At 37.4% G+C, this 22,611-nt stretch overlaps 1 protein-coding gene across 3 annotated transcripts in view; it reads right to left on the bottom strand.

Annotated features, from left to right (window-relative positions):
• LOC117572729 (serine-rich adhesin for platelets) overlaps positions 1 to 22,611 on the bottom strand; it is a 156,854-nt gene that overhangs the window by 71,300 nt on the left and 62,943 nt on the right. Inside the window, exon 1 of one of the 3 annotated variants that reach the window (XM_052005648.1) lies at positions 1,082 to 1,181. The exons of the other annotated variants lie outside the window; for them this stretch is intronic. Within the exon in view, the coding sequence (XP_051861608.1) occupies positions 1,082 to 1,124 (43 nt within the window). The 5' untranslated portion in view covers positions 1,125 to 1,181. Of the gene's footprint in view, positions 1 to 1,081; positions 1,182 to 22,611 lie in introns of those variants that run through there. 3 annotated transcript variants of the gene reach the window in all.

Below are 22,611 nucleotides of genomic sequence, written 5' to 3'. Positions count from 1 at the left end.
TGGTTTTAGGATTTGCTTTGGATGGTTTTTTTTTTTGGAGGGGTTTTGGGTTCGCCACAGCTGGCCATGAGGACACCAAAAATGCTTCTTGGGCCCAACATTATTTTGTGGCATGCAAAGCAAAGCAAGACGAAAAGCAAAACAACAATTGTCTCGCTTTGCTTTTGACTGACTGACTGACTCTGTGACTGACTAAATGAAATTATAGTATGCCAGGGCAGCACGAATCTTGAATTGACATGAAGTCAACAGCAATTCCAAAGTCTGCAACACTGAAGGTTTCTGCTCTCCCTCCGTACTTATACCTTGCCTTGCCTTGCCAAATGAAATAGAAAGATGCCCGCGGCTGAAACATTTTTATTTGTAGACATGGAGAAGATGCTGCTACTTCGGTTGTCGGGTTTTCTGGGTCGCCTTTTTAGCCGGCGATTAAAGCTTGTAAATAAGTTTTTCTTGTCTGATTGTCCGATAGTCTTTCTCTGACTGTTTGGTTTGTCTTCTGTCTTTTGTTTATAATCAAAAGTAAGTAAAAATGATTGCCGCATCGTGTTTGGGGTCGCTTTTTGGCCATTTGATGACCCAGTTGCATGCTTTTCAGTTTTCCCTTCGCTCTTGATTGTTTTATTTTTTTCAGTTGCCGAAGAAAGTAAATGAAGATGCTTGGCCAAGAGAAAGGAACTGCAGTCATAATTGATATTTCAGATTTGAGCCTTGGCTCATTTTTATGAGGTGTGAAATAGTTTTTTAATTGGATAACACTGCTGTTTGTGACTTTGCTAGCAAATTACCTCATCTAAGCCCGACACATCCGTCATCTGAGCCTGACCACACCTCTGACCAACCGCAAAGAGCATTTATATATTATAGATAAAACCGCAGAGAAGGAAAAAAAGTTGTTAATGTGATACACAATATTTGCGTGTGACCAATGCGGCGTATGAGTAATGACAGCTCAATGAGTCAATTTGAACTGCGTCAATATTTGGTTTCAAAATGAATGCAATTTTAACTGTAACTGTAACTTCTTATCTATTGCTTTGGGGTTTCTCCATAATTTGGGGAATTTTTTGGGTTTCTTTACCTTGCTTGGCGATTAGAGCGGTGCGTCTTTGCAGGCGATACATGTTGATGCACTTGTTGAGAGAAAAACTTGGAAGAGTTGATCGATTTTTTAATGATTATTATTGGTTACACTTGTCCGAAATTCACTCTACAAACAGTTCATCGTAATATATATCATGAGTTTTGGATATATTTCGGAATACACTCGCACACTTGCGCCATTTGAGTTCCACGACTGTGATCGACGGGTACAAAAAAATTGATTTTGTTTTCTTCTTTTTTTGCGTAAAGAACTTGAAAAGTAAAAACTGAAACTCGAAGTCGAAGTCGAACTCGTCTCGTCTTGTGGCGAGATCTTGGAATGGAGGCAACAACGCTTTAGGACCGCTTGAGATGACGTGCAAAATTCAACTGAACTGAAATTGAACTTCCTGCTGTTGCCGTTTGGCATTGCAGAAAAGAAAAGAAGCAAAAAAAGCAAGAAGCAGAAGCAGAAGAAGCAAACAAATAAAACTACTGCCCCGTGTAGGAGTCTTGTCCAGAACCAACGACTGCAACTTGTTTGGCCAGGCCGATTCTCTCTCGCTCTCAAAAGCATCTTGTATTATCTCTTTTAGGCTGTCTCTGGCACATAAAGAGAGAGCTGATCTTTAACGAGGCATAAGGTAAACAAAAGTCGCCTAAAACAACAGCAACAAAAACGTTGGCAACAGCAACAAAAAAATGTACATGAACACAATAAGAACTTGTTTCCATTGTCCATAGTTGGACTTGGACGGCATTACAATGTGCCGCCTATGCGTGTGCTTGCGTCTCTGGCTGTGTGTGAGGCTAAGAGATAATGTCTGATGCTTGTGTTAAGAGAGTGCACAAAGAGCGAGCAACGACTTTGGCTCGATCGAACACGCAACATGTTCGATCGAAGCGACAACTTTAAGCTGCAACGCTTTGACACTGAACTTGGCCGGCTGCTTTTTTTTTGTCCGTGTTGTTGTTTTGTTGTTTTCTTTATAAATTAACTGGAGTTAAGCTTGATAGTGGGAAGGGGAAGTGTTTGATGTGTGTATAAAATGTTTGCTTACATGATTGAAATGGCTAATAAAAACATATTATTGTTTTGACAAAATTTTATTGAAAAAATAAAGCTTGTTTTGTATGTGCCACTTTTAAAAATACACAATTAAAAAAATGATTGAATTAATTTAATTGTACATAGGTAATCAGAAAATAATTGTTTGGTTTGGCAATTCATTCAAAAGTGTTTTTTCCTAGCTTAACATAAATTTTGTGAAGTAAGTAGAAAAGAATTTCGAATATAAAATAATTCAAGTAATATAAGAAATACAAACTTCCGCTTAATCTTTGCAAAAAAATTGCTACATATAAACGTAGCACAACTAAGCAAAAAATAGATTGCCGACTGTTGATTGTTGATATAATAAATGTTTTATTTTTATGCAGGCATTTATTAATAAACAAGTTGTGACTAACTAATTATCTCATAGTTTGTTGTGAGATCAACTGAGATCACTTATGCATATGAGATTGACAAATGATCTGCGTATTTCAAATTATAATTGATTAGAGAATTGCTAAAAAAAGATGCATGTATAAATACAAACTGTAAACAGTTTATTATAATGACATAATGATCGGCAAATGTAGGCCAGCAGACAGTTTTGGCTCGAACTAATCTTAGGCGTCGCATCTAGCAACAGATGTGGAGCAATTTGCCCAAAAATTCAACATGAAATGGATTTATCGAAAAAGCAGAAAAATAAAGATAGAGAGAGAGAGAGAAACATGGCAAGTGCGAATACTCGTAGCTGGCTAATCAAGTTCAATAAACTCAATGAGATTGTTTTGGCCATCCTCCCACGACGAATAAGTTTTGAATAAGTTGTTACAATGCAAAAAAAAAAACATAAAGCTTGGACCCTGACACTGAAACTGACTCTGCATATATGGTATAAAATATATCGTATAAAAAAGATACGAGTAATGTGGAATCTCGATCTAACATAAGTGGGTCAAAGTTTGCGAGTGAAGCCAATTTATTTGAACACACACCGGCGAAGTGATGAAAAATAAACAAAAGAGAGCAGCAACAACAACAAATAACTCATGAAATAAACAACAATAAACAAATTTGCAGATCACTGACAAAATATTTTCGGGGATAGCCGCACACACAAAAATTTACATGCCAGACTTGTTGCCAGCGCGATTCGTAATCGCATTCATTCGGTGAAGAAGATTTACTCACTACATTCATTTTCGGGCGGTCGCGATAAAGATCGACCTCCATCTATAAATATGTTCTCACGCTTTACGAGTACAAGTTGTTTTTTCTGTATTTATGTTTGTATTTAGATTTGGTTGAGTTGTCAAGTCAAGTACTCGAGTGCCCAGCCCAGCCCTTTGATTTCGCTTTGCCAGTTTCAACTTTGTTGCCCATTTTGTGCCTCATTATAAGGGCACTTAAAACTCAAGTTCTGCTATCAAGTTTTATTGGTCAACGGCTATCAAATACCGAAACTGCATACGCTTTATGGCTTATGGCACATTCTTGATGTCTGATCGTTTTACGATCGTCAGCCCTTTACCTCCTCCCCTTCCCATCGGTCGTTGATTTAATTTTTATGCCTCGTTTACACGTTCTATGCTTTATCAAAATGCTCCGCTCTCTGGAGTCGAGCGAGAAGCAATCTGTAGATGAGCTGATTATTGATTTTGTCCAATGCAAAAATCTTTGTAACTATTTTTTAAGTGTCGACTTTTACAGTCGGGAAACCTCTTCATAATTGGATAAAATTGTCGTCATCGTAAAAGTGAGAAGAAAGAAATAGAGGAGATGCGAAGCGAGGCGAAGCAAAACTTGGTGGCACTTAAACAGAAGTTGTCGTTTGCTGTCAAGTTGCCCCACAGCAATTTGTTTATTGGGGGATTCGTTTATAGTTTCGATGATATCTTTTTTCTTTCTGTACACAAAATAAACTTTATGACAAAACTATCAAGTCTTGTGACTTAGGTGTGAATTGATATTGTTATTTATTTATCGGGGTGCAATAAAAAACAAACTTTTAATGAAAGTAACTTAGATATTGATATAGTTCAGAGTTGGGAATTGTGTAATGAGAGTACAGAGTGAACCATTCCTTATTGCATAAGTTGTTCAACCTCTTGAGCTCAACTCAAGTGTATAGACCACAGCAACAACAACAACAACAACAATGAGGGTCAACTCCTCCAACTCAACAGCAAATAGCAACGAAAAAACACTGAAACCATTCGAATTTTTTTACCACACGATTTGAGCAAATAACAAAAGAAAGCTCCGCACGGGTCCAGACAAAACTCTTTTTTTTGCACACGATCCGCATAGACAAAAAAATACTATTCATATATCGCGTACTTCATACTCAATACACACTCCATATACACTCCATCAGTACACTCGACTTGACCAAAAATATAAAAACTACAAATCTACTTATTTTCGCATACAAAATTCATTAAATGCGATCATTGAACCGTGCTCTCCCCGTAATGGATACCCGAAAAGGGGAGAAGAAGATAGAGAGATATAAGAAAAGAAAGAGAGCGAAAGATCGACGAGTCACGCGAGCAGAACATATTGCGATCGGTAGATCAGCGTTTATAAATAAAGAATTATGCTACAGAGATTAGCATGGAAATCAATAAAATACCAATTCGAATATACAAATCAATTGGAGATGAAAAATTAATCAAAAAAGAAGACTGCATAAATTTGTCACACACAATTTAAGCATCCGAATCATTAATATCAATTTATAAGCTCTTCCCTTTCCGAAACGAAATCGAACTTGAGCCCCGAAAATATGCGAGTAAATTTCAATTGGCATTTAATTGTGATGACGACTTGGAAGAATGAAGAATGAAAGAATGAATTCATTGGCGACGTTTGCCAATCGATACAATTTCAATATTTGTTTTTGTTTTTTTTTTTTTTTTACTTTTGTATTCTTATACAATACGATATATGAATTCTTTTGTACCCACTTGCGAGTATTTTTGGCGATTTGCCGTCGACTGTCTTCAATATTGATTAAGGCTTAAGCATTCTGACCTTCAACATTCATTGAGATTTTTTTGTTGCCCCAACTGCTTGTATTCATTATTATTTTATTTATTATGATTATTATTGAATTCGATTTCAATTCGTTGTGTTCAAAGGCAACATCAACAAAAAATAAACTCGTCGTCGCCACTTCACTTCAATCGCTGAGCAATGATTTTGATTTTGATTTTGTTTTTCGATCGTAATTTTTTTTTTCAGTTTTATTATTTATTTTGGTGGCGCGATGCCGAGTTCAACAGTTTAATTATGGCTGAGTTATGCGTGGCAGGGATTTATCTCTCGACGTCGTCGTGCAGCTGCCACATAAAGATCAATTTAGAACTTTTGCTAGTTTTTTTCCTATTTTTTTTCGTGAAGTTGCCCTTGATGCAAAACGAATCAATTGCATTCAGATTTTGAGTTGCATTCATATCTTCGACAGATGTCTATGAGATCGCCTTACATTATGTAATCTTCCTTGACTGCAATTAGAGATCTCTCAGACTGTCTACCTTCCTCTCTCATCTGAGTCTTTGGCTAGTTTCATGTTCTTGCCAACACGGGTCTTATCAGCTTATGTTTTGTTGCCTGGCAACTTGGCTTTTTGGCTCGTCATTAGTCAGATCGTTTGCTTATTATTATTATGGGGCATGATCGTGTCTAAATGAAATCTATTTTGTAGTAGAGAGCAAGAGCGAAAGAAAGATAGAGCGAGAGAGGGGAAGGCAATAAAGCGCACTAATGCGATTACATTACAGCTTCGAGTATTATGGCAAAGAGCCGCTTAATACAAGACTGGGAATGGCCAAAAAGCAAACTAACAACTAATAATAAAAGTGAAAAAAAATGTATATGTGAGAGGAAGACAAGTCAAAGCCTTGGCAGAAAGTTCCAAAGTCAATGAACGTTACGCAATTTCAATTAGGTTTTAGGTATTTTTATTTTTTCTTCTTAAGGGAAGCCGAAGCCAGAAACTCGGTTCGGAAATGATGAGAATGAAATTGCATTTAATATTTTTGAAATGAGCGTAATTAGACGCAGCCGCAGTCGCACTGACAAAGACGAGCTAATGATAGCCAGAGTTCAAGAGACTTACCCAGCAAACCGTCACACATGACGTATGAGTTATATTTTTAGTACTTCAAACATACCTGTAAGAAACAGAATGAAAGCAAAAATTAATTATTATTCACCATTAATTCAGCTAGTTAATAAAGCTTTACAGTTATGCTAATCCCAACGCTTTATTGCTAACCAACACAAAAATAAACTCTGCTTTATTATCAGCGTGTTTTGTTTGTTTGTTCTTTGCGCCGCTTCGCTATTAGAACAGTTGAATTTTTTGCACAAATATTCGTTTTGCGATTTTCACCCAAAATACCAAAGCAACTCCCCTTTGATACCGTTATGCACCCCCCGCTAACTGTTGCATCCATAAATCTGTTATTCAGCCAGCTAGCATTTTGCACAAAACTAAACTAAAAATTGCATTGAACAATTTGCACGCGGCGCTGAGTCAACAATTTGTTCATAGCTCTGTCTATCTCTTTCCTTCCCTCTCTCTCTCTCTTCATCACCCTCTCTCACTCCCTCTCTGTTTTGTCTCGCTCTGTCGCCCATTTTGCACCTCCCTCTCGCTCTACTCTCAACGCCTGCGGCATTCAACGCTCTGCGCTGATAACAAAAGGCAGCGATACAAATAAATGTATGTAAATGTCTGTGTATATGTGTGTGTGTGTGTGTACCTTCGTACACCTAGTTTTCTACTTGTACACAATAAAGCTACAACAACGCAGTTATGAACCCATCCCTTGCCACCTCCTCCTCTCCCCAAGCTGCCCTGCAACATTTGCCGGCATTTTTAGGTTTTTGCTTTTTGCGCGCTGCAAAAATATTTGCGATTGCCTTTTGTTAAATGTTGTTGGCCCCCTGTTACGCCCCCTACCAAAGCTCTCTCTCTCTCTCTGTCTCACTCTGTGTACAATATACGTATTCATCTTTAGCTATGTGTTTATATGACAGACAAAGCATTGTGTCTATACCCTGGCTTTAAGAGATTCCAGCTAGATACCCCCAAGTGTCATCATTGTGGCATGTATATTAGCTGAGATGTGGCAAATGAGACGTCGCAATAAATTTCAACACTAATCTGTGCAGTTATAAATAGATTAAAATGTTTCTAAAACGATTTCCATTTTAATTGAATGCCATTAAAGCAATCATAACTAAATAATAATTGCTTATTATTTATTATTTTTATTATTTCATTATTTTTATAATTCTCGTTTTTGAAGTATATTAAACAATTTAACCAATTAACAAACAATAACACAGCAAATATTAAATAATTATCAGCATTGCTTTAGAAAATATTTAACTTTGAATAAATTCATTTTGAGTTAAATTAAAGACGAGACTTTTCAAAATAATGAATTTTAAAGAAATACATTTAAATTAAATTTGAAATCGATTTTAAATCCACAGTTATTTTTTCAAATTGTGTGCTTATTATAATAAAAAACATGATCTCTAATTATTTTTAAAAGCATCAATATTTTGTCGACAATATAGTTTTGAATTAAAGTTAATTAAATTTTAAATAGGGTGATAATATTTAATAAAATTTAATTAAAACAAGTAAGAAAACTACAGTCAAATGTGCTCTAAAAAATTCAGAATTATTTTTAAAATATACTAAATATATAAACCGCAAAATACTAAAAATATATTTAAGGTTATATTTGGTATACTAACATAGGACTACATTCAAAGTATACTATAGAGTGCAAAATATACCAGATTTTCTTTCTTTCGTTTCTGTCATACAAAAGTATTTATTTCAAAACTTAAAAATATAAATATGACAGATAATATTTAATCAAATTTAATTAAAACAAATAAGGAAACTACAGTCAAGTGTGCTTTAAAATCTACAGTCTAATCGTTTAAACTTAAAAAGCCTGTAGACCTAATTCCTCTAACTTAAATTTGACAATTTCTACTGTAAAATTTAATGTGAATTACAAGTAAACTTCATTGCAAAAATGAGTAGTAAGAAAATTAAGATTTTCAACAAATTAATTTCAATTACAGGGCATCTGTTAGTCGTGCATTGTGAGCTTTAGCTTGATCCTACTGTACAATTGAGCTTTATTTAGCTTGTGGTACACAGCTACCAGCTAGGGGTACACAGAATAGTACTTTAGAATGAAATCGGCGCCGTTCTTTGGCCGCTTATTATGAATTATGGCCACGTTGACAGTTTGTACTAGGCGAGGGCGTGGAAAACTTGACAGATGCGCGCAGAGATCTCCATGAGCTCTGCCACGAAATGTTGTTCCTGGTATTTATGGTTGTTGTTATTATATTCAGGCAACAGGCAGGCAGACGGACGGAGGCAAACAGCCGCAGCTCTATTTCTTATTAATAATGTGATAAAACTGTCAAGACTGCCAACTGGCAACTGGCAACTGTGAGCTCAACTCTCAAGTTGTTGCGCCTTGTGCATGGAAAAAGCAAAAGTGGCTTTTTGAGAAACTCTTGCAATCCATTCCACTAAATTAAGCAATTAATTTCACATTTATATAAGCCGACAACTACAACGACTTCTCTATCTCTCTCTCTCTCCCCATCTACTATGTGGCAACAATAAATTATTGTAGTTTTCCTTCCCCCACTCCCCGCAAGATTATAACAAATCCAACGAGTTATGCGCAACTCTGTCACATTGAATCACTTGATGTTTGCCATCAAATGAGCCACGTTTAAAATTGCTAACCAAAAAGATAGCTAAATCATTTCAAGCAAATGAACTAATCGATTATGGCGTTTGGCATACTTAAGACACGAGGTCTGAACTTAAATCACAAGCAGGAAATTCCTTCACAGTTCTATCCTTTCACAAAAAAAACAAACAAGTAAGAAAGCGAGTGTGCTCGACTGTGAGATACCAGCTATCTATTTTGAATAGAAGCAAAACAGCGCGGCATTATTCTTAAAATATACCAAATAAATATACCACAAATTTACAAAAATATACGGAAGGTTATATTTGGTATATTGATATAGTACTACGTTCAAAAAATACCATAGATTACAAAGTATACCATGGAATACAAAATATACTATGTAGTACACAATACACCAAATTATCAGCCAAAAATCTTAACAAGTGCTGTCGAAAAAATTATAACTCTATCTCTTATAGTCTCTGAGATGAAGGTGTTCATACAGATGGACGGACAGACGGCTGTTGACGCTGATCAAGAATATATATACTTTATGGGGTCGGAGATGACTCCTTCTGCTTGTTATATACATTTTCTGAAGTCACAAAGTTAGAATACCCTTCTACCCTTTGGATAGCGGGTATAAATAGAAAGGGTAAATATTATATCAATATGAAGCGAAAAAAAGATTTTCATATGCCTTCCGGGAATCTCATTAAAACGCTTTTAGAACGCTGGACAGCTGAGAAAAGTTGCTACTCATTTGTTTTGGCCATTTAGCGTTCAATGCTCTGCCATTTGGTATAAACAGATGAGAAGAAGAGAAGCGAAGTCAGGCGATTGAGCCAATAATAAATTCAAATGCTGCTAACATTGCTGCTATCAATAGTCCCGTCTAACCAGCAACAGCCACAGAAACAACAACAACAACAACAGCAAATGCAATTACAAATAATATGCAACTTGGTCGTTTATCTTTATCTTATTTATGAAAACGACAACAAACCGACAAATGCAATTTATGTGTTTGTGCTGGTCAATGCAAAGGGCACCAACTTGCAACACGGGGCAGAGAGGTAGGGAGAGGGACAAGGCTGCATCTCTCCCGGCATTGGGATTCCGTATCAGCAGCTGGACCCCAATGGACAACAACAACAACAACAATATCAAGAGAAACAACAAGAGTAGAGCTGCAAATAATGCTGCATAATGGACGTTGCTGGGGGAGCTTGCAACATTCAAGTTGCAAGTTGGAAGCTGCAAAACAAAACAAAGAAAAAACAAAGTACTGAAGAGCTCAACACGATGACGATGACGCTCCCCGAAATGAAAACAAAGCAAAGCCAAAAGCAAAAGCAAAAAAAAAATACAACAAAACAAAGCAAAAGCCAACTAGGAAGAAGAAGTGCCAACAATTGTCGGGCATTAGAGATAGAAGATGAAATACAAAAAGCGAAAAAACAAAAACCTAAACGAAATGGTAGAAAAAACCCAAAACATTAAACTGAACAAAAAAGAAGCGAAGCGATTTGTTGAAAGTGTAGTAAGCCCGCACAGTGGGCAACTGCTGCTGAAATTGTGCGAAGAATTAATAAAGAAAATATTATATGAGTATTTCTTTTAAATTACTGAAAAGTTAACAATTAGCAAGCTGAACAATTTTTATACCTACTACCCATAGGGTAAATATATGGTATATTTTGCATGTAATATACCAAATATATTTCAGTATTTTGGCGGCATATTTGTAGAATCTCATTTTATTGTACAATGGGCAGCAGGTATCTCAAAGTCGACCACACTCGAATGTAGATTTCTTACGTGTTGATTTTAAAAATGTTGTATTTCAAAATTTTGTTAATAGTTGATTGTTTTTATTTGAACATTTTATCAATTTTCTATTTTTTTATTTAATAATTCAATTTTTCGTATTTTAAATTTTTTGTTTTTATTATTTTTTATTTTTGTATTTTAAAAGTGTTAGATTTTCAATTGTTTAATTGATATATCATATTTCCTTTTAAAATTCTGTTAATGCTAAAATTTTATTTTAATTTATATATTTTGATAAATACTTTAAAAATTCTGGAAATTTTTAAAAATGTTTTTTAATCTTAAACATTTTGAAATGTCAAGCAAGATCAAAGGGCAGCTTGTCTTCCAAGCTTATCAGCTCATTGAATTGCTGCTTCACAGAATAATTCTTGAACCAGCAAATTAATTGTTGGCCTGAATGACCTACTGATTAAACGTGTAAATCATAGAGTGACTGATAAACTAGCCGATTAAATACACATTTGATTTACTATTTGAGAGACCGATTGAAGTAATCTCAAAATTGTTTCTCTCTTTATTTTATTTTATTGAACTTATAGCTAATTCAAATTAGACTTTTTCGCTATGGAGATATAAAACTAACATTGTCTATTGTCTATGCCATTGTACAGTATATTTTTTTACTACCAGAGGCAAAGGCGGTGGCAGTGGCAGGGTCAGAGTCAGAGTCAGAGTCAGAGCATTGCATCATCGAGTGGCATTGTGATCGAAATAGGGATGCAGAAGGTGATGGGGCAAAGGGAGCTCAACTAAAGGGATTTGAGCACACTCGTAACAGAGTGCAAAAGTGTGACTACAACATGGATAGGAGGAGGGTTAGGCTCAGTGGTCAGCAGCAGCAGCAGCAGTAACAGCAGAGACCAGTGGAATGGATGCTGCACAACAACCTGGAAGTAGGAAGTAGAGAAGAAACAAAACCCTTTTGGGGCCCAGCAGCGACTCCAGCGGCGTTGCAATGCACGCAAAAAATCAACAAAAATAAATCGCACTTTATGGCCAATGGAGAAAAAGCCAGAGTCAGCCACAAATATTGCGTTTAATAAGCGCACATTGAGCTCCGGTAACTAACTGGGCGCAGTTTGAAACAAAAGGCATGCAAGCGGTGGAAGCTTGGCTACCTGGCAACCTGTTGCCAAGTGCAGGGCCGCATCTTCTATTGATAGTCAATGACATTTCGACGTGGTTTGTGGTAGGGCTCTAACTGCCATCCCCCTTCGCCACCCTTTGCCCTCCCACTAGCCAAGATCAAGCAGCAGCTGCTCCCGCGCGCAGCCATAAAAAATGGGCAAAGCTTCTTCTTTGTTGCCTTGGAGCTGGTCAGAGGCTGTTGCTGCTGCTGCTGCTGTGGCTGCTGCTGCCGTGACTGCCATTGAAATCCTATAAAAATGTTATCTTAATGGCTTTTATGTTAGCGAAAGCCATTAAAACAACAAAGCCAAAGCCCAGGCGAGGCAGCAACAGGCAAACTGGCAACAGGCAAGCTGGCAACATGCAACAGGAGGCAAAAAGCGTCGCCTGTGCTTGTGCCTGTGTGTTTGCCCTGTGCGCTGCAAGTACTGCAAATAAAGTTGGATTTTACTCAATTGTACGATTGATCAGCCAACAGGCAATGGGCAATGGGCAATGGGCATTGCTCATGATGGGCTGCACCCAGGCAGCAAAAGTCATGCTGCCCAAGTCTAAGCAGTCAACCAGGCCAATAGGGATTCAACTTCGATTGTGCTTGTGTGATGAAGATTAGCGCGTGAAGTTTGACTTGAGCCAAAAGAGGGCCCAAAACTATTTGCCCAGATAAATGGCCAAATATAAACAACAACAACAACAACAAAATCCCGATGCCAATAAAGTCAAAGTCAATAGGCAAAAACGGTTTGGAATAATTAACAATAATATAATCTAAAGAAAAAGCTTGCTTGCGCTTAATTCAATTTCTAGCTCTTATCTAACTGGCAATCTAGTTATGCTATTTTACCTAACTAATTCTCTGGCTTGCTTCTATCACACGCTGTCGACTGTCTCTCGCTTTACACTCTTCACTCCCCCTTTTTTTTGCCAGAAACTCAGTCAAGCAACTAAAGCCACTTAAGCACGCTGTCGCTACCCCAAAAAAACAAAACAAAATACAAAAGCCGAAAACCAAATAACCTACCGCAGTGTCAGCAACAGACAAAGAGAGAAAGAGAGAGCGAATGAGAGAGACAATCAACCTGCCTGACGGTTGAGTACAGTTTGAGAGGCATTATCTGCTTAACATGCCCTTCAGCTGCTTCAGCTTCAGCTTCAGTTTCTGTTTCTGTTGGCTATCAGTTTACATTTTGATTTTTAAGCCGAACCCCCTTTTCGTTGCTGTTGTCTTGTTTGCTGCTTGTCAGTTTCGCATATTCGTAATTAAATAAAAACAAACTGTAAATATTTGCTAAAAGGCTATACGGAAGCTTTTTATACATATGCGTGCATTCCCCTCCTCACCTCTGTTCACCTCTCCTTCAATGATTTTATTTCATTTTTTGCGTATAAGAATTTTTGTGAGCCATTAAAAACATTCAGATTGCAAAGTGAAGTGAAGTGCGACAGCTGCCGGTTTCAAGTGGCCCCAGTACAGCAATAACAACAACAGCAATGTCTACAACAACAACAACAACAACAGCAACGATAACAATAACAATGCAAAGTCTCCTCTTGAACAACCCATCAACAGTCAGCGAACCAAACGATCTGTCAGGTCTCTCTCACTCACTCACTCACTCACACTCTCTTTGCATTTACCTCCCCTCTGCTCCTCATCATCATGCTCGTATTATCGCAAAATATTTGTTGAAAAGCCATCGGGATTAACAAGCGGCGAACAAGTGAATTACGTGCTTGGCCATTGAAAATTGTACTAAGGGAAATATTTTTGCATTCAATCGGATTTAAAGTTATTTGAATATTTATAATGCATTTAACTAAACTATTTACATTACTAATTGATCGCATTAATTTCTGTTTTCTGTTTCTTCATTCCAATCAATGTTTAGGGTCACAATTACTGAATGCTGAATAAAAGATTACAGATTCATTCAATCATTATCACTTGACTTATTCTACATATTATAACAATTTACTGTTAAAAACATTGAATTGGTGTCAAAGAAATAATCAAAAAAAAAACTAATAATATTTGTTCTTTTGTTTAATGATTGCCTCTTGATTGTAGGTTGTTTTGTGTTATTAATTTAATCTCCCTATTTATTTACAGTCAGCTATTATCTGTTGGCGTAGAACAAATTTTATTTTTAAATCTAAAATGATAAATTATTAAAAACTTAAGAGAGTATTATAGATAGGAGTATAAAATTAAAGAACGTTAGTCTTAAGAAAAAATATAAATTTCTTGTTAGAAGTTTAAGATTACGAATCTAAGAATTTAAGAATTCTAGAGATATTTCAACACTATGAATATAATACAGTATTCACTGCGGGGATGTGTGAACACTTAGATAAAAGACTCAATTAAATGAAATTCGTTAAATTATTATTTTTATATTTCATGCTGAATTCATATTATTCTTCTATTGGAATTTATTATCAATACATTCATATTAAGTATTTGTTCTTGGTGCATCTAAGAAAACTTCTCTTATTATGTCTAAGCACATGTCTTTCCGTGATGCAGTCTCTATGAGTGCTTTTTTATTATTTTCAAACTCTCTTTGTTTTGCTCTTTTTTCCGAAATGATTATTCCCCCTCTTCATCCGAGACATATGTAAACTTGACTTTGGAGCTGTTTAATTGCATTTGCCCTCACATAAACTCTAGGCGAACCTACAACTGCAACGTCAAGCAACTGATAAACATAATGAGCAATCAGCAAACAACAAACAGCAACAACTCCAGCAATAGCAATAGCAACAACAAGAGGAGCAATAAAACTAGCAACAACATGCAATACGATACGAAACATCGGAATGAAAAACAGCTTCATTCGCAGTAGCATAAAAAGCCATTTAAAGTCTTTGACACTTCATTTAAAATGAAAATGAGAAGCGTAGAACGACAGAGCGAAGAAGCGTGGAGACTGAAGATTGCAGAGCGGGGAGGAGCGAGGGGCGAGAGGTTGGCGAATTCTACAAAACTACACCCCCGCAAGGGTCTCGATGGGTCTCGATCCCTGTGGACTAAGGGATCCCTTGGCCTGCATTTCGTGCTAAGCACAACAAAAGACGAAAAGCCAAGGCAAAACTGGAGGCAATAAAGAGGCAAACGCAAACGAAATAAAAAACGAACTCAAAAAAAAAAATTAAATAAAGAACGAAGCGAAAAAGTATTGCAGGCTATAAAAACCTAAACTAAACCTGAAACCTGAGCACAATATGCTGGTCCAGTCTCTCTCTCTCTCTCTCTCTTAGCCGAAACTTCAGAAAAGTGTTGATCAGGCCAACACAGGGAGAGAGAGGGGGAGGCAAGGTAGCTGGAGCCTGACGGCGACAAAGTGTCGCACGACGTCGCCCGTCTAGACTACGGCGTAAAGAGGGCTATCTCTCTCCTTCTCTCTCTCCCTCTCTCTCTTTCTCTCGCTTTGTGAGATTCTCGGAACTGGAGAACTGCATTCGCAACACAACGAAATAGCAACAATGAACAACGACAGCAGACCGCAAGTTGACTGATTCGAGAGCTCAGCTCATAAAGCAAACAAAACGAGCCTCATAGGCCAACAACCAACAAGCATAATGGCCATAAATAATGCCCAGAAATCAGCCAAGAGGCAAAAGCGTAACGCTGGCGACATTCAAAGTGCAACAACCAAAAAGCTCGCTTTGCACTTGGCATTAGTCATGCACATTCCCATTCTGCATTTTATTGAAATTCTGCTAAAGCGTTTTTCGGCCAAAAAGGTGTGAAACTCACGCACAAAAAAGCACATCAGGCAAAATGATGGCGAAAAAAAACATCAAGAAGCGCAGCTCAAATGGGCGCCCTCTGATATTTATGAGTGACTGCCGGAATGGCAAACTGACGCAGTCAGACAAAAACCGAACCAACCAACCAACTGACTGACAGACACGAAGACAGACAGACAGACTGATAGCAGCTTAGCTTCGTGTGAGGTCTATTTTGGCACACTAAAAGCACTCAATAAACTACAGTAGAAGCGGACTTAAAGAACCTGACACTAGATACAAGATACAAGAAACAACAGCAAGGCTAAACAAATTTTATAATGCCAAATGTTTAAGTGCAGCATGTTTAAAAGTCAGCCGACGAAAAGCTTGAACATTAGCAGCATATGAATGCATGTTAAGAACAGAATCCTTATGCCAACACAGACATGAATAATTTAAAATTTGACTGTCTTTTGAATGTAGAATTTATAAAGGAAATTTTTGTGAATTACACTAAAATAAGTCATTTATAAAATTGAAAAATAGCTATAGAATATATATATGTCATTTGACTTTTATATAGCACAATCAAGGTCACAAAAGTGTTGAAAAATATTTTCATGAATATTCTAAAAATTAAGTATTATTTTTAGAAAGAATTTGGTAGGGAGGATTTTTGAAAAAGTTTTTCATAGTATTTCAAAATAACTCTACCATAAAAATGACTTTTAGTTCTAAATAGCATATTGAAAGCCAAACAAATATTTGAAAATATTTCTGAAGAGTGAAAAATTATTGCTGAAGCTAAACAATTTTCATATTTCATTCTAGATAAATATAGTATGTTTGATCGTAGGAAAAATTAAACTGCAGAAAAATAATTTCTTTACATTTATTACTTTACAATTTTTGTTTAACTTTTATTATTATTATTTTACTAATAATTAATCTGCAATTACCTTCATTATTCTATAATGAGCAAAACAAAATGTTATGTATTGGAAAATTAGAAATATTGTTATTAGCTTGATAAACATTATTCATGCCTAGAGCAAACTTAAGCGCTTGCTTCCATAGGCAGTTCCCACTGTGGCACACTAAGAGATTAGCCATTTCAGGATCTTTTTACGCGTGACTCATTCAGAAACAGCAAGCAGCAGGCAGAACATAAAGAATACAAAAAAACCAAGCAAAAATAATAATAATAACAAGTCGAAGGGCGCCCTTTGGTGCGCTTTGTTTCTTGGCAGCAGTTTTCGGTTGAGTTCGGACTAAAAAAAAAAAACTTTATCGTTTGCTCCTTTTCCCACATACATATACAACGACTGCGACGACTATAATAAAAAATCAAAAAATGAAAAGAAAGAAAAGAGACCACCGGCATTTTTTGTGTGTTTGCAATTTTTGCTGAATGAAAATTGAATTTGAAGCACATAAATTATAGGTTTGCCCTGGGTATTAGTTTGGTTTTTATGCGGAAAACGAAGCTGCCTGCCATCATCATTAGATGACGATGGCGATGACGATGACGATGGCGATGATGATCATCAGATGCGATACGCCAACGAAGACAAAACTTCACATTGCAGCAGACGTAACTTGAGATGTTGGACTTGTGATAATGCCTCAAGAGCTGCACTGAGAGCTGACACTGACCTCTGGGATTGCGTGTGTCGACGGGCGCTCAAAGTGTGGCAAAAGTTGGCAGAGCATATAGACATATAGACACTCGTATATGTATATCGCTGTCTAGTCATGAGACTGCCTCATCATGCAGTCCACAGTGCTGCTCATCCCTGGCCATAAATATTAATAAGCTGCTAGCTAGATAGATGATGCTCGCGCTCTCTCGAACATAGCGCCAACTTCCTCTGAAACATTTAGAATTCTAATTAAAACGACTTGATCTCTGATTGGATGCCAGTTTTTCTATGTTTTTTTTTTTTTTTTTTGTACATTTTTCATTTTGTCTTTTGTTGTGATTGCATTAGAATCTGAAGCACGTGCCTAGGGACTGACGTCTCTAACTAGACCTACAACTGCTTTTAACAGCTCTACTAACTGATTGTCCGAGGAGGTATTCTAGTTAACTCATTCGGTTTGTTACCCGCAAATGCATTTATCTATAATCACTTCTTAAGCAAAAATATTTTATTATATAAATGCATAAATATTTATTTGTTTAGTACATTCCATGCTAGAACTATTTGAAATTTCAATTAGATGACAATTAAGCATATCTTACGACCTCAGATCAAGAATCTCAGCCCACATGCTGTTAATGTTAATGCGCCAGCCGCTGTTAACACTGCTGTTATTGCTGGCAAGCAGCAGCAACAGCAGCATCGACAGCAACAGCAGCAGGTGCATGTGGTGGTTGTGGTTGGCACAAAAAACTAAATAAGGCGCAAAACAAATAGTTTTTTGCTATTTGAAAAGTGGCAAACAAAACAAAGTCAAACAAACAGCTCATTGAGCAAAGGCAGCCAAGTGGCTGCCAGAGAAAGAGAGAGAGAGAGAGAGGAATGGGAAGGCGGAAGGGGAAGATAGGGGAAGCCAAACAGTAGCCAGTGAGCAGAAGGAAGAGCTCGACTGCTTCTGCTACTGCTGTTCTGTCTTTTATTTAAACAATTTACAAGAAAGCAACATTCCAGCTGCCTTAAAATGGACAAAAGTTGGCACAAGAACTACGAATAGAACTAGCAAAGCCGGCCAGCTGAAGACGGAAAGAGGGTCGAGAGGCAAACTGAGACGACGCCAACAACAGCAACAGCAACAACAACAGAAAGAACGACGACGACGACGACGACGACGACAATGGCAAACGTTGGCGCGACAGCAACATTTTTCTTGGCACCAACACAGACAATGTACACAAGTCGCTGGAGTGCAAGGAAGTGGAAGGAAGCTGGGGTTGAGGGTTGAGGCAATGCCCCTAGAGATTGAGGGAAACGGGGGGTGTTTGGGTAAGACAATAAACGCGTTTATTGACTTGGTTGCCAAGGAGCAGCAGCTGCTGCTGTGTGGGCAGCAGCAAACGAGCCTAGTCGAACAGCCAAATGGAGCCTCCAACTGTGGCCTAACATGAGGCGAGGCGACAAACAGCGCTTAACAGTAAACAGTTTGCCAACAGAAAATGTTAATTGAGTGTAATGTTAATTACGTTGTGGCATTTAAGCGGTTGATTATGTTTCTATTGCTCCATAGAGCAGAGGGGGACGCGTTAATGTGGGAGACGCTATAACTGTGAGAATGCTGACAGCAACAGTGGCTCTCAAACTGTAGCAATGCAAATGGGATTCTAAGGCCACAGACACATTCTGTACACACGAAATTGCTTAATAAATTATATGAAATAAGTAAAAAAGCTAAAAACATTGATTTGTATAGAATCAGAACCAACGCAACCATTTGTGTATACATATGTATGTCGAGACAACATTGTCGACTAGAGGCATGTTAATTGATAATTATTATTAAAATCAAAACGCGTGGACATCGTTAGTCGTCTGATCATATAAATTGAATACTAAAATTCAAATGAAATATATATGTTTTTGGTTTTACAATTAATGTCAAAAATTGTATACGGAAGTGATCTTTACTTTTAAACTAGCACGCAAATAAAATTGATAGACACACCGAAAAGCACAAATACTAAAATAACCAAATGGCATTTTGACCCGACATTTCAAAAATCTAACTGATAACGTTTCAAAAAATGAGATTTATACCACGCATTCTGAACAGAGGCGACAGTTTAATCCGCAATGGCATCAAAAGTAGTTGTGCTGCTGCTTCTTGGTCTTACTTTAAAAGGAGCCGAGACTTCCTCGATCGGTTCAGGCGACAGCGAAGTGATTGAAAGGACCAAGGATTTCGCACCTAATCAAATAGTGTGTTCCTCAAATACAACAACTAACACTCCTCTGAATGTGACGGCCATTGTAAATTTCATTTTCAAAGATAATGTGGAGTGTTATCAGTCAGTGCTGAATATGGTGAGAAATGCACGCACTTTGGAGATGAAAAATGCGATCATCAAAGAAGTAGCGGTGGACTTGGAGTCGTCCAAAGTCGATCCCGACGTGATTCTGGATTTCTATAATCAAATCAAATATATGAAGGATATCTCGTCAAAGGAGATCTATTAGGCCTTCGTTCCAGACTATTACATGGAAGACATACTCAAGGCTCTGTTTGACATTGTGCTATCCTCCGAATCTCCTCTTAAAGTCGCTCATCGCTTTTACAATTTGAACACTAGTTTCCACCAAATAACATTAGCCAACTTGCTTCTGCTAAATCGCACTGAGGTGAAGACCAATTCGAGTGAGCTCGCTGGATTGCAGGACAATCTTCAGAGGCTTGCTGCTGACCGGAGTTTTGAAGACGTTCCTGTTTCTTTGCGTCAGAAAGTGATAAGAATGTTCCCGCACTTCTTTGATTGGTTTTCCTCCACCCTGTTTGTATGCTTACGCCACGCATATAATAACAGCAAAATCCTTGGTCAATGCAGATATAGAGATACATTAACTTTGTGCACCAAAAAAATATTCGACTTCCGTTTCACGATAGGCTACGATTTTGATCAGAAAAGGAGTGGGATTACTTTAAGCAATTTAATTTCGGCTGGATATTTTGCTACGGACCCCGCCATCCAAGTGCAAAGAACAAGAGAAAAAGTGTCTAGGACCATATACAACGATGGCGAAAGTTTCTGGTGGCGTGTGGTGCCAGTGCCAAACAGTGGTGTGGCACTCTACGATTATGAGACTTCCAGATCGGTACTCTGCGCTAACTATACAATGTCATTGTTTGAATACCAGAATCATGCATACACTCGCCCTGCCGAGGATTTTGAAGCTCATCGCAAAGAATGCATCTGGTTCTTTGACGATTGCAGCTAAATTTAATTGTAAATAAAATTATTCTACTATGAGAACATTCCAATAAACCATTTATTTAATGGGTAATTTTGGGGGATCATTTGGTTATAGGTTATATGACGAAATCGGATTATTAACAGTGATGATGTGATCTTTAACATAATCTCAAAAAACATAGATAAAGGGAGCGGCTGTCTGGATGAACGAGAATTGGAAGTTACTTTTATACTCTTGCACAGAATGCAATTGTATATTGTTATATTAAATATACCAATTGGTATATTTTAGTATATTTTCTTTAATATTTAACGATTGAAAAAGGGAATCGGATTTCTCATAAACGAGCAAACTCAATTTATTCATATATTTAATTGTAGGGCACAAAAAGAAGGCGGTGCAATCAATGTTTGAAGCATTTATTTGTGTCAAATTAGAAACAACTCAACAATTATTGTAGATGTGACCCCTTGAACTAGTATAGATTTGATTGATAATTATTACTCAAGTCGAAGCTCATGGTCATTGTTAATCTTCTGAGCACATAAGTTTGGTGATAACGATGGACTTCGAGAGACGCTCTACCCATGAAAGCACAACACTGCGATACTTTCATTTAAATATGGGTCAGACTTCCTGTTAACACAAAATGATATGTAAGATTATTCTACTCTAAAGAATAAATTTGAAATAAATAGTTTTTTGTTTTGGCAATTAATAGCACAATTGTATATAAAAGTGTTGTTTTAAACGCGCACGTAAATAAAAATTTGATTGTTATGCCCGACGCAATTTTAAAAATAATCAATGGCATTTTGACCCGACATTTCAAAAATCGTAGCTGATAACGCTTCAAAAAAATAGATTTATACCACGCATTCTAAACAGAGGCGACAGTTTAATCCGCAATGGCATCAAAAGTAGTTGTGCTGCTGCTTCTCGGTCTTACTTCTTCGATCGGTTCAAGCGACAGCGAAGTGCTTAAAAGGACCAAGGATTTCACAGCTAATCAAATAGTGTGTCCCTCAAATACAACAACTGATAGTCCTCTGAATGTGACGGCCATTATACGTTTCATTGTCAAAGATGATGTGGAGCGTTATCGCTCATTGCCGTATATGGCGAGAAATGCACGCAGTTCGGAGATGAAAAATGCAATCATCAAAGCAGTAGCGGTGGACTTCGAGTCATCCAATGTCGATCCCATCGTGGTTCTGGATTTCTATAAACAAATCAGATTTGTGGACATGGACTTGGACATCTGGTCAAAGGAGATCTATCAGATCTTCGTGAATCTCAGCGCAAGGATTCTCGCAGACTCAATCCACAGCAATAAATCTCAAAACGAATTCCCAGTGGTTTCCAAACTGCTAATTCGTTTGCGGGATTGTCCAGACTTGTATAATGAAGACATACTTGAGGCTCTGTTTGACATTGTGCTATCATCCGAATCTCCTCTTAATGTTGCTCAACGCCTTTACGATTTGGACACTGATCTCACACAAAATACAATAGCCAACTTGCTTCTTCTAAATCGCACTGAGGTGAAGACCAATTCGAGTGAGCACTCTGGATTGCAGGGCAATCTCCAGAAGCTTACGGCTCTTCAGGTTTTTAAATACGTTCCTGTTCATTTGCGTTCGAAAGTGTACAGAATGTTCCCGCACTTCTTTGATTGGCTTTCCACCACCCCGTTTGCATGCTTACGCCAGGCATATCATAACAGCCTAATCCTTAGTAAATGCTACTATGGAGATACATTAACTTTGTGCACCCGAACAGAACCCGACTTCCATTTCACGATAGCCTACGATGTGAATGAGAAAGTGAGTAGGATTGCTTTAAGAAATTTAGATTCGTATAGATATTTTGCTATAGACCCCGCCATCCAAGTACAAAGAACAAGAGAAAAAGTGTCTAGGACCATATACAACGATGGCACAAGTTTCTTGTGGCATGTGGTGCCAGTGCCAAACAGTGGTGTGGCACTCTACGATGATGAGACATCCAGATCGGTACTCTGCGCTAACTATACAATGTCATTGTTTGAGTACCAGAATCATGCATACACTCGCCCTGCCGAGGATTTTGAAGCTCATCGCAAAGAATGCATCTGGTTCTTTGACGATTGCAG

Source organism: Drosophila albomicans, chromosome 3 (genome assembly GCF_009650485.2).
Source record: "Drosophila albomicans strain 15112-1751.03 chromosome 3, ASM965048v2, whole genome shotgun sequence".
Taxonomy (NCBI): domain Eukaryota; kingdom Metazoa; phylum Arthropoda; class Insecta; order Diptera; family Drosophilidae; genus Drosophila; species Drosophila albomicans.
This window is presented reverse-complemented; position numbering and strand designations above follow the sequence as displayed.